Source organism: Clupea harengus, chromosome 8 (genome assembly GCF_900700415.2).
Source record: "Clupea harengus chromosome 8, Ch_v2.0.2, whole genome shotgun sequence".
Taxonomy (NCBI): Eukaryota; Metazoa; Chordata; class Actinopteri; order Clupeiformes; family Clupeidae; genus Clupea; species Clupea harengus.
In genome coordinates this window covers 3,633,384-3,645,558 of record NC_045159.1, presented here as the reverse complement: position 1 = coordinate 3,645,558, position 12,175 = coordinate 3,633,384, and the positions used below count along the sequence as shown (strand labels likewise).

At 38.8% G+C, this 12,175-nt stretch overlaps 2 protein-coding genes across 2 annotated transcripts; one reads left to right on the top strand and one right to left on the bottom strand.

Moving 5' to 3' along the window:
• Positions 1–1,339: 1,339 nt before the first annotated feature.
• On the top strand, positions 1,340–4,639 carry rsph4a (radial spoke head component 4A). The gene is made up of 7 exons (XM_012822019.3): positions 1,340–1,571; positions 1,793–2,021; positions 2,196–2,492; positions 2,575–3,024; positions 3,536–3,680; positions 4,093–4,210; positions 4,311–4,639. The coding sequence occupies exons 1-7, from the start codon at positions 1,477–1,479 to the stop codon at positions 4,540–4,542; spliced, it is 1,566 nt and encodes a 521-aa protein (XP_012677473.1). The 5' UTR covers positions 1,340–1,476; the 3' UTR covers positions 4,543–4,639.
• A 90-nt stretch (positions 4,640–4,729) lies between these two features.
• napaa (N-ethylmaleimide-sensitive factor attachment protein, alpha a) lies at positions 4,730–10,764 on the bottom strand. Its single transcript, XM_012821945.3, has 11 exons — positions 10,507–10,764; positions 10,070–10,149; positions 9,850–9,966; positions 9,650–9,696; positions 7,928–8,005; positions 7,677–7,732; positions 7,481–7,565; positions 7,290–7,394; positions 7,094–7,162; positions 6,803–6,853; positions 4,730–6,625 (listed from the first exon to the last, which is right to left on the bottom strand). Exons 1-11 carry the CDS (start codon positions 10,602–10,604, stop codon positions 6,524–6,526), a joined length of 888 nt encoding a protein of 295 aa, XP_012677399.1. The 5' UTR covers positions 10,605–10,764; the 3' UTR covers positions 4,730–6,523.
• Between the last annotated feature and the right edge of the window lie 1,411 nt (positions 10,765–12,175).

The window sequence follows — 12,175 nt, the reverse complement described above, 5'->3', positions numbered from 1 at the left end:
TACAAATATGTTGCCTCTATAACATAATTTCCAGATAGGAATGGACTTATTATTGATACTGCCATGTACAGGGGCACCACTATAAATATTGGGGCCTATAAAGGAATACAACATTGGGCCCCTCTACACCTAGAGCAGGCACATAGACTGGGATTGCTGAAAGCACACCCACAAAATCGACTTGACGACCCAAAGCTTGATAATTTACCTTTTGTAGTCTAGTGTAAATCACCAAATAATTAGCCATTAGCCAATATGTATGGTGGGTCAGAGGTATATGAGTGGCATATCTCACTACTGTTATTTTCTAGTAAGAGGACATGTCAATTCTAAGTCTATTTTGAGGAATCATTCAAATCCAGCAGTAGCCTGTTTGAATGTGTAAACTCAATAAGGGTAGTGAGTATAGGGTGTATAGTAGCGATATACAATATAATGGATGGACACTATAACTTTGTTTTGTCCGTTAGCTTCATGGATTGCTCTGTAAATATATTATCAATGAAATACTGCTCACCCTCCTTCTTCTTCAACTAAGGGATATGTTCAAGAGTCTGTGCATGATGAAGGTGAGACCTGATTAGTGATTTAAAAGTTATAGCAGGATTTTCTACTAGCTACATATTCATTGAGCTATATTAATTATATTTGGACCAAAATTGCACTCACCTAATTTCCTGTGGAGTTAACCTAACGAATATTTAATTGAAATTACACCACCTATAACTTAGCTAGCTAGGGGTGAATTCTAAAAGTTATCTGGATGATTTGACCAAATTCTACAAAAAAGCTGTCTTTCTTTCTTTAGTCAGACAATTTGCAGTGTAAAACTGGAAACCAAATGTTCAGACCAATGACATATTGCTCGTTTGGTGTATTAAGCCTAATAGGTTAATGCATTGTGTTGTGTATAACTCAATAACCTGTGTGGGTGCTGTCTTGGGGGATTACTGGGCTCTAGTTTTTTAGTATTTTGTGAGCGCTGTGATTCCAAAACAACCACAAATTAAACATTCAAAAGCATTATTTGTTCACTTACAATTGCTCCACAGATTTGCTAATTCATAGAATTAGAAAAAGATGAGAACTCTACCACATTGTATATATGTCATAAAACTATAATTATATGACTACAATGTTTTGCACTATACATCCTACATCCTACACTGTACATATCTGCATTGTATTGTTGGTTTGTATTGTATTGTCTGTACATATTGTTTGTAATTATTGTAAATATGAGAGAGCTGCAAGATACCAGAATTTCCCCACGGGATTAATAAAGTATTTATCTATCTATCTACCGGTATCTATCTATCTATCTATCTATCTATGTCTATGCTCTAGTCTACCACGTGAAGATGCAGCTATGGTAACCATATGTTTACCATAGCAACAGGTTGGAACAGCAACAAAAAGAAGCGAGGAATTCCCTCCTGGGCTATTACTTAAAAATAAAGATTTTCTCTGTGAAAGATGAAGCCCGCCGAGGAAGACAAACAAACGGATCAGATGGCAACGTGTCTAAAGGCATTCATGCTGAAGACCAGCACAAAAACTAACCTCAACCTGTAAGTAGTCATTTTAGCGCTATGCCAACGATGGCTATCATAGCTATCTAATTAGCTAGCTAATGTTGCTTGTTTTGACACTTCCCCAACCAGGTGTTAATATTATTAACACTGTGCTTCACTAACAATTACATAATGAGTTCTCCGTTGTAGTAATAAATCAACACACATTATGTTGTAACTTTAATAGCACCGTAACTAACTCTTTTCACTTTCCCAAGCTATGATCACCTTACCCGGTTGCTTCATAAGATTCTGGATGAGCGCCCCGAAAATGCAGTGGACGTGTTTGAGGACATGAGCAGGGAGGTGAAGCGAGGCTTGATGCAGGAGAAGCAGGGTGCCTTGCGAGATGCCCCATTCAGTTCTGCTCAGCAGGATCTTGCTGAACTACAGCGAATACTATTTGCAAGCCGGCAAGGTGAACAAGGGGATCAAGAAGAAGAATTGGTGAGAAGTTTGGATACAGCTTCAACGTTATGTGTAATTCGATAGGATACTTACATTCGCAAACTCTATATTCTACATTCATTATTAATGGTCATGTTGACTCTCTTCATAGGCATGCCATCAAATAGTTGTATTTTGATCAACAGTGTACTCTATCACTGTACCATCATTCAGGTTGAAGCCCCAATACCCAATGTGGCAGAACTGGCGTTTTACCTGGAGCAGGCTGGTGTAGGGATGGACAAAGATGAGATGCAGAGAATCTTCTTAGCACTGAAGCACCTGGTTGACACGCAGCCCCTGCAGCACTGTCGCTTCTGGGGCAAAATCCTGGGCACAGAGGCCAACTACCTAGTGGCAGAGGTAGAGCTGAGAGAGGATGAGGAGGATGAGGAAGGTGCGGAGGAAACAGCAAATGAAGAAGAAAAAGAGCCAAATGAGGAGGAAGAAGGAGGAGAAGTGCTGGAAGTGGTAAGCCTAGTGTAGTATGGGATATTTTACTCATTCAGATGAAAAAATACATTAGAGGTTAATTCATTCATGTGCCTTTTAGGTTGACCCCCTTCCAAAATCTACACATCAATCACCACCAGTGGTGCCCAAAGAGGAGAATCATACTGGTGCAAACAAGTACACTTACTTCGTTTGCCAGGAGCCTGGCTTACCTTGGGTCAAACTGCCAAGTGTCACCCCTGCTCAAATCACAATTGCTCGACAGATCCGAAAGTTCTTCACGGGATGTCTGAGCACTCCAATTATCAGTTATCCACCATTTCCGGGCAGTGAGGCCAACTATTTGAGGGCCCAAATTGCACGTATCTCCGCTGCAACACAAGTCAGTCCTCTTGGGTACTTTCAGTTTGGGGAAGAGGAAGGTGACGATGATGATGATGGAGCACGTGCAAGCTTTGAAGAGAACCCTGACTTTGAAGGCATTCCTGTAACAGAAATGGCCGAGTCACTGTCCACATGGGTGCATCACGTTCAGCACATCCTAATTCAGGTAATTTTCATTTTCATGCAGACTATGCACAGGATTGTAATTAAGGCTTTTTGACCCTTGGGCTGACTGCACAATCTAACAGCTAATACCCATCTTCTTAAAGGTAGACTACTTTCTCCTTTTAGATAATATATATATAATCTTAACTCCTTGAGACAGCTATGCACCTCTGCCTCTCTATATTGGCTAACATGGCCTTGTACTCAGACCAGATTTATTAAACTTTTAAAACTACATGAAACATCCCAAGATTATTCTATCTGATTTTTACACTGAATATTGCATGACATACTGTGGGCTTTTTGACTGGCAACTGTAGCAACTGCACTGGAATGGTCATTGTACTCACATAAGTCATTTATGGACATCAAAGTCAAATTCATCCAAGCTAATTCTGTTCACTGAGATGAACACATTGACAGTGGTCTAGTTGAGAAGTCTGATTTGAAGTTTTTGCCTCGACAGTTGTGACATTTGTGTGACACACTGACGTGAATGTCTGTCCCCCAAGGGTCGCTGTGTCTGGGTCAACCTGGCTGCGAAGCCTGAGGATAACTTTGAGGAGGATGGGGATGAAGAGGAGAAAGACGAGGAGCCTGATGAGCCGGAGCCTGAAGTGGGCCCACCACTCCTAACCCCTCTGTCTGAGGATGCAGGTCAGCAATCACCTCACAAAGCCAGATGTTTATCAAAATATCACAGAGCCAGACATTTATTGCAATATAAATATGGAGATGATTTTTGTAAATTGGCAGGATTAGCATGCATTTAAAATAGTCTGAACCAATCCAATGCTTTGTGAAAGCAGATCTAAAAGTATTGTGGCTCTTAGAGACAAAAGGTGAGTCCAGAGGGAAAGCCTGGAAAGTAAGTTCATGTAGCTGTAAATACAAATACAGAATTTCATCGAGTTGTCCTCACACGTGTCCTGTGGTCACAAACTGCCAGTCACATCAGCCCTGGCAAGAACCATAATACTGTGTTCATGTCCAAAAAAAGGGCTGTGTGTTGAACTATAGAGACGTGTTCTGGACAAAGTAGGAGTTTATGTGTGCTTTATGTGTCTAGAAGTCAACAACACCTCTCCATGGAGCCTTGGGTTATCCTCAGCCCTAATCCCCCAGTTTGCCATTTCTACTCTGCGCTCAAACCTCTGGCCAGGGGCCCATGCCTATGCCCGTGCGAAGTAAGGAGCAGTTTCCTAAATTATGGCACTTCATACTATTGTGTAGGTCACTAATGATCATCCATACAAGAAAACTGATATACATGCATATTGCCTTAAGGAAATTTGACAGCATCTACATCGGATGGGGCATGAAGTCTACCAACTACAAGTATGGATTCAGCCCCACCACGGTGCCAATGGCTCAGGCCGAGTACCCAAGTGGGCCGGAGATCACAGAGGCCCTGGACCCCACTCTGGAGGAGGAGCAAGCCCTGAAAGCTGCCTTAGAGGAACAGAGAGCTGCACAGGAGGAGGCAGAGGGCCTTGAGGATGAAGAAGAGGACGACTGAGGAGGAGAGGAGCTCTACACAGATGATATCAAGACAACTATACAGTGTTGATCCCTATTTTAAATAAATACTGGACGTCAGCATACAAAAGCATCCTCTTTTAAGTACATACAGTGCACATGCATTGTCATCCAGTAGAAGTTGTATCGAGTACATATTCCTATAAGACAGGTAAACAGACAAACTATAACAGTATAGTATTTTTATTTTGCTTTTTTCAAAGAATTCATTAGGATACAAGAAAATCACTAAGATCAGTTTACTGAAGTACTGAGTTAAAATGTTATCACATCTCTTGGTCAGACTAAAAGATCTTTGCTAAATGTTATCTAGAGAACATTCAGTGTATTCACTTATATTACAATTGACATTGCATTTCAGCAATTGCAGTATTCAGCCAGATTAATCACGCTAAATCATGTGATCTGCTATGCCTCTAAATTAAGTTACGTAAAGAAATGTAGAAATAGACAAGGAAAGAAATACAGGAAACATTCTTTTAGAAGAAATGGTTCAAAATCCATGAGGTTAATCTAAACTAACAATGTTTTCAGTAACAGCTGTATAAAGAAAATATGGTTTCAAATCCTTGGTAGTGCTTGGTAAAGTTTAATCACAGTAAAATGTCATGCAAGTTCTCCTGGATCTCACATATTGAGATTCATAAAAAATAAATATATTTGGGTGAGGTCCATGACATTATTAGATGGTGTTTTTTTATATTCTGAAAGCTTAATAACATTAAGCTATCTGCAAATTCCTCAATAGAGGAAATAATTAGTATAATTCAATATACAACCTATATCAAATTAAATATGTGTATGGTTAAGTTTAAACAGAAGACTCAATAAATTCAGGTTAGCCTATGCAAACCAAAAACCAAAGAATGTTACTCTGTATGAAATATCATGCTGAACAGACTATACTGAATGAATGCAGGTTATCTGGTATGCAGGAAGTGCTCCTATATAATAAATAATACAATTTCTTGTGTAATTCCTCATTACGAAAAAGTCAGAGAAGATGCTACAGATTCATTTAGGTGTACCTGGCAAAGACAGGAAGTAAGGAAGTTGAATTCTCAACTCCATGCCTCATTAAAAAGCTAATTTCCCACCATTTTTAGCCTCTCTCTTGCATAACCGTACTGACAGTGTAAGTGTCAAGTTCCGTTTAAACAAAGTCGTTTTCAAACCCCACAAAACTTTGGAAAACTCACATTACTGTCAGGTGTATCTGGGCTTGTTCTACTACACTGCACTGTTTTTGCAGTTGGCAAAGTGAATGTCCAGTGTCAAACCAGTCAGTAATTTTCTCAACAATCTCCTGTACTTATAATTTAAAACATCTTGCAAAATGACTTACAATTTTACATGATGACAGGTGGTGAACTTTACTGACACCAACTTCGCAGCTGTTTGGCAAGATATCAAAGACACTAGGTGAGCCATGCAAATGCTAAATGAAGTAAGCAAAATATAGCTTACACAAAAGCATGTTTTTTTTGTTAAACCTAGATAAGCATTACAATGCCATGAGCTTCCTGTTGTTCCAGTTCTGGATTCCTGAAATGGGGTTTTTAAATCAAACTCACTGAACAGCATTCAAGCTGAAAAATGGAAAGGTAACTTTTTGGCAATCCGTAAGTGACCAGCCCGGCATGCAAGAGTACAAATAGTATATATGACTATAAATGAGGAGGAAATTACCATTACAGCAAGGTATGGGTTGAAAATAAATACATTTTATGAAGCCAGCAGAACCAATACTGTTTCTCTAACAAACATAAAAGGTTAAGCTGCAGTTAAGGTCAGCTCTGCTTGGCAAAACATATACAACTGTTCTTTGGAAAGATTACCCATAATCCTTTCTTGTGAACATACCACAAAAGAAAAAAAGTGGGTACAGTTCATGTTGAAAGGTGTAAACAACGATACGAGAGGAGAAGGGGAGAGGCGTCATCAGGCAGCGGGAAAGGGTGTTAGCGCAGGTCACTCTCGTCATCCTGGATGCCCTTCTTGATTCTCAGTAACATGGTGGTATACCACTGATCCAGCCTGGTGATCGAGTCAAAATCCTTTATCTGTGGCAGAGAGAAAACCGAGCCTACCATTTGTAAGGTGACAGCGAAATTGTACACAGTGATAATGTTCACTCTAGCTGTTTGTTTTGCTAGTAGATATTAACACCTTAACCTAGTGATGGATGTGGCTGCAGTTTACACCATCCTATAAGCCTACTGAATCTTTGGCTTACTCACAGCATCAGTGTATGCATCGATATTCTGTTCATCAAATGCATCAAGGAGTTTCTGTTCAATACAAAGATTGGAAATGACAATGATTAAGGAAATTACATGTTTTCCTACTATGAAACAGAAAACGGGTTAAAGAAGGTTATTCAGTGCAAAATTGTTTATAAAATGCAATCCCTCACAACTGAATAAATGTAATGAGTATATATGCTCAACACATATCTGTGGAAATGAGATAAAACAGTTTGTACTAAGCAGTGTGTGTTGCTGCATAAGTGTTGTTATTAAAATATTTACCTTGACCAGTTTACACTCTCTACAGTCGGAGAAAGCTGGAAACATTTCCTCATACCTCTGAACTGCCAACTGTTGAGGAAACAGTGACGGAAAAATGGTTGTGTTTGTCTGATGGTTGTCTAAAGGCGTCTTTTCAGTTCCATTAAGCAACTTCAACGCACAACAATCCCACTACATCACAGTCCCACTACATTACCTTAGCATTCAGCATGTCAACACAAAAGTGACAGAGTGCTGCTTTGAAGAAGTAGTCTTTCGCACCATACTTGAGCAAAGTGCTATCCATTGCATAGGTGCCAATCTGAAAAGACAGACAGAAGGTCACAATAATGCTCAATCATGCAATATGCAGACTTATGAATGAAACAAGAACAACACAACACATACCTGCTCATAGATTTCAATAGCTTTCTGGTACTGTTCCAGTTGGGCAGCAAAAGTAGCCACTTTCAGGAGACATTTATTGCCAGCACTTCACAGAAGGGATTCAAAAAAAAAAAAACATTGGGTCAATATTTCACATTATGTTAATGCTCAAACATTTCATATCCAAGCACATGCGTGTAACTGTAATCCTAAACACCTGGTAGATTCCTCCATTTTGTAATAATCTGCGGCTTGTTCATATTGAGCAACTGCCTACGGGGGAAAGGAAAAGAGTTAGAAGTAAGCATAACAAAGACGCAAAACTGAAATTAGTTTGTTAAAGAAGATAGTTTCATCTCAATGGCATTTTGCAGCTAACGAACTTGGTGCAACACATAAGAATCACATGAAAGTTTTTTTATAGGGAATAATTAAAACGAAATAAGTAACTAATATCTTCTTGCTCACCTTGTCAACGTCCAGCAGCTCATTTTCATAGATCTCAGCACAGATAACATGGTTTTTAGCTGCAATTGTGAAACGCCCCTAAAGAAATATAGATGCATCATATCACAAACAAAACACTGACTGTCCGAAAAGTGTGTCTTCCCTAATGAATACCACCATATAAACAGCACATGTGCGTCAAAATGCATCTGCTTTCTTCACTGCAGCAATGAATTATCTGCTACTTTATTACAGTTCATTCAATTACAGAAATTTGTATGGAGTTAGAATATTTCAAAATTCACAAATAAATGTCACATGATTCACAAACGTAAACGCGGTCACATTTATTTACAGAGTGAATGTGTGGATTCTTGAGACTTTCCTGTGTAGCTTGATTCACAAATGCATTTTTTTTATCATTTGAGCTAAAAAAGCTTAAAAAAACTTGGGAAAAAATTATATTATTCCATCCTTCCTGTCCAGCTGTTTTCAATATGTACTGGAAAACAGCCAGATTTTGGAGTGAAATAAAGGTTTGCATCTACTTTTAACTTTTTAAAAATCCAGCACAGACATGCCCTTCATAAAATGATTGAATGATGATTGATACTATTGAAGTTTGCTGGCTAATTTTGTTGATAGCTAATGTTAGCTAATGCTCAATCATGCTTACAGAGCTAACATTAAACTAGTCAAACCAGAGACATGGTTAAACACCATATAGTGTTATCCTGATGTGAAGCCTATTTTTTTTAAGTGTTCAATTAGTCAAAATAAATAGCTGAGATTCTGAAAGATGGGCAATAAACTCGTGCTATGGTACAAGAGCTTCTCTGCTTCTCTGGTGGTGTAGTTGCACCAAAAACGGATGGAACAGTGGAATTCCCCCTCATGATGGAACATAGCACTTGCATTTTAAAACTAGGCCTGTTATGTTGCAAAATAGAGATCTATTGTCTTTCTGTCGAACTTGTTATAATTGACCGTGTAGGCTACCTGTAATTAAATATCAGCCTAGATAATCAATGTTAGGCTACATTAGTGTATACATTGAGCTGGTAGGAGAAGGTGTGACTTTCAACATAACTTGGTGAAAATGTTTAGTACAGACGAAGTATTGTACTTTAACATGAACTAACACATGGTTTGAAGTTACTGGGGGAAATAAACCCATCTGTCTGGATTCTGTTTACCCAGCATTGGGTTGGTCCTAATTTGTGTTAAAATAGCAACTGGGTCAGCGGTTAGGTAAGGCCAATGGTTACCCAGCAGTTAAAACAAGACAGAAAAATTTGAGTGCCCACCGCTGCTGCTGTTCTACTTCCGGAAAGCAACCTGCTCAGGCTGAAGCTCAGTCAGTCTCAAAAATCCACAAATAAATGCAGGAATGTTCATAAATGATAAGCGGTTTGTAAATTCACATTAGTCACTCCGCAAATAAATGTAACAGCATTTACATTTGTGAATCGCATGGCATTTATATGTGAATCAGGAAATACATTTGAGAGTTGCGTTACATTTACTTTGTGAATTGTGTTAAATGTATTTGCGAATCACAAAATACATTTGTGAATCACGTAACATTTATTTGTGAATTTTGAAACTATTCTAACTCCATACGTTTGTTATGCACACAAAAGCATTATACCATGACTGGCTACCCTGGTAACCTGGTGAGCATCCACAGCTGATCTAACAATGACTGAACATTTTTATACAAAGGTGTGACAGTCTTCTCACCATGTCAGTGTAAATCTCAATTGCCAGGCCAAGACACTTCACTGCCTCTGTGGATAGCAGAAGGCAAAAATCAAACTAAATGATTAAAGAAATAAATGCAGCTACTCAAACCCTTATCTCACAAAATGTGAACCCAGTATTCATCAGGTTACTGCAAATAACGTCTGGGAGTACAAGAGACTTTACGCTAAGTAGCCTACCTTCAGGGTCAGATTTTTTAAAGGCATTCCCTGCGTCAATAAAGCTCACAGCAGCATTTAGTTTGTTGTCCACTTGCAGGTTCAGTCGGGCAGATTTGCAGAAAGCATTACCTGCCGCTGAAGGAAATGGACATTAAGTTTAGTTCCTTTGTAAATGTAACCAATAAGACCAATGTACAAATAAGACCCTATATACTGTTTTACCCCTATAGATGCTTACCGTTCCAATTTTTGGCCATCTTGAACATATTTCCAGCTCTTACATACATATCACAGGCTTCTTCAGCCTTTGAAGAGTTCCTTAAATAAACCATTTGATAAGCAATTAATTCACATTTGCAGAAATACCTAGCACTAAATAGCTCTGACAAGTAGATGGGGTTATTATTTTACCTGAAGACAGTCATAGTGACTACTCAGCATGATGACTATCGTTGTACTAGCACAACAAGTAAGTTACCCTGTTTATAATAACGTACTGTTATACAATCCTATCGTTTCAAATAATATATCTCTATCCCGGTTCAAAACTAAATAACGCAGTACGCAAGGCTGTTTGCGATGTAAACATAATTGAGTGAACGTACGTCAGCTGATGATGCTAGTCAGACTCTTTGGTTAGCTAAGGAAGTAGCTAGCTGACTAGACAGTTCTTACCCAAATAACGTCCCCATAAACGACTTTGGTGACCTCATTTTCTTATCTGCCTCTGCCACCAGAGCCATTGCCTCCTTTTCTTTTGCAGAGTGATCCATGTTGAATTGTTTTGTGTGTATTCTAGGCCTACGAGTGAACGGACGTTACGGGATATCTCCTCAGTGAAGTCTTTACCACTGCATCACACGGCTGCTTTGCGAGTATGCGTTCGACGCGGGGAAGGGCTTAACAGCCGGGTTCACGGTGGACTGTTGTCGCAACTTTGCACATTTCTCTATCGGCTGACAGGACCTATTCAAACCATGAGTCATGTTGATTTGCTTAAGGGGGGAAATAATATAACACAACGACCAAGCACATATAGTTTCTTTCCTTCAATTAAAGTGTAACTTTACCCCAAACTGTTTTATTTAGTTGTTTATTATACGGTTTGGAATTGGCCACCCCACCTGAAATTTTAAAGTTCTATGAAGGACTATTTTTTTCTCAGCGGAAGTCAGGAAACGGCAATACAATAATTACAAAGAGGTTTCTGGAGGATGTCTTATCGTTTGGGCAAGCCTAACCATAAAATAAGCGGGATAACGTATGGTCCGGTGTTCAGTATCAGAACAAAAATCCCCTCAGGTTCGTCCTGTCAGGACCTATTTTCCCGATACTGACTGGCGGACTATATATTATCCCTTACAAACTAAATGATAGAACTGTGATGAAATACATCAGTGCTGCTGATGTTAATATTGACAACATTTCCATTAAAAAATGGCACAACACGCCCTCTACTGTTTAAAACTGTCAACCTTTTCAGTTGCTACATGCAGATTCATTGCTAAAATGTGCTTTTACATTATAGCCTATCATAATGTCAATGACATCACTCAAACTGATTGGCCATCTAGGTGAAAAATATTATAGGAAATGTATTAGTTTAGATTTGTAAAAGTAATATAAAATTTGTTTTTAAATGTATGGTCAGATATTTGTGGTTGCTGAAATATATAGACGTATCAACTATGTGTAGCAAACAAACCACCAAAGAAATGCATGTCTTTAAATCAAATGTGAAAACACCTTTTTCAAGACTAGCTTTAATTTTCATCTGCAGTGAGTGCACCAGCATGTGGTAACGTTACTGAAGGCTTAAGCCCTTTCCTGTTCTCCCTGTTAATGCTACTTTGTGGAGGAAATTCTAAATTCATCTTTTTTTATTATTATTGTGACTTCCTGACCAATCAATTGCAGTCTGAACTGAATGTGTTTAAATTATTTGACCAGAAAAAAGAAATTGTCTCGTTATTGTTGTATAGTATAGTATGTATTAATCATACTCTTACCCAACTGTTTATGGTGTCCTTTGTCAGAACCTGGCAAATAAACAGCCATCAAATAGGTTCTGACCAATAAAGTAACGGAATGAAGACGCAACACATCACAAACGCGACACGTTCTATGACATACCATTGCAGATATGGAGCTCTAGCAGATATGATACCAACACTACAGCTAATGCAGTGCCTGGCTGGCCCCAGTCCCCCGCGCGTGAGTGTGAGTCTGGATCAAGATCAAGACTAATCATTCACAGTAGTTTACGGTTTTATCAGCCGTAGTGTTTATTTTCAACACCTTAAAACATTCCTTTAATAGGACAATTAACGCTGTCATACACAAA

Bases quoted from the DNA above. Each gene is read 5' to 3' on its own strand.
- rsph4a (XM_012822019.3), top strand. From the start codon at position 1,477: ATGAAGCCCGCCGAGGAAGACAAACAAACGGATCAGATGGCAACGTGT. The intron at 1,572-1,792 runs GTAAGTAGTCAT...CACTTTCCCAAG, and splicing joins ACAAAAACTAACCTCAACCT to CTATGATCACCTTACCCGGT. The intron at 4,211-4,310 runs GTAAGGAGCAGT...TATTGCCTTAAG, and splicing joins CATGCCTATGCCCGTGCGAA to GAAATTTGACAGCATCTACA.
- napaa (XM_012821945.3), bottom strand. From the start codon at position 10,604: ATGGATCACTCTGCAAAAGAAAAGGAGGCAATGGCTCTGGTGGCAGAG. The intron at 7,733-7,927 runs GTGAGCAAGAAG...TTTCCCCCGTAG, and splicing joins AGCTGCTGGACGTTGACAAG to GCAGTTGCTCAATATGAACA. The intron at 6,854-7,093 runs GTAAATATTTTA...TGTATTGAACAG, and splicing joins GAGAGTGTAAACTGGTCAAG to AAACTCCTTGATGCATTTGA.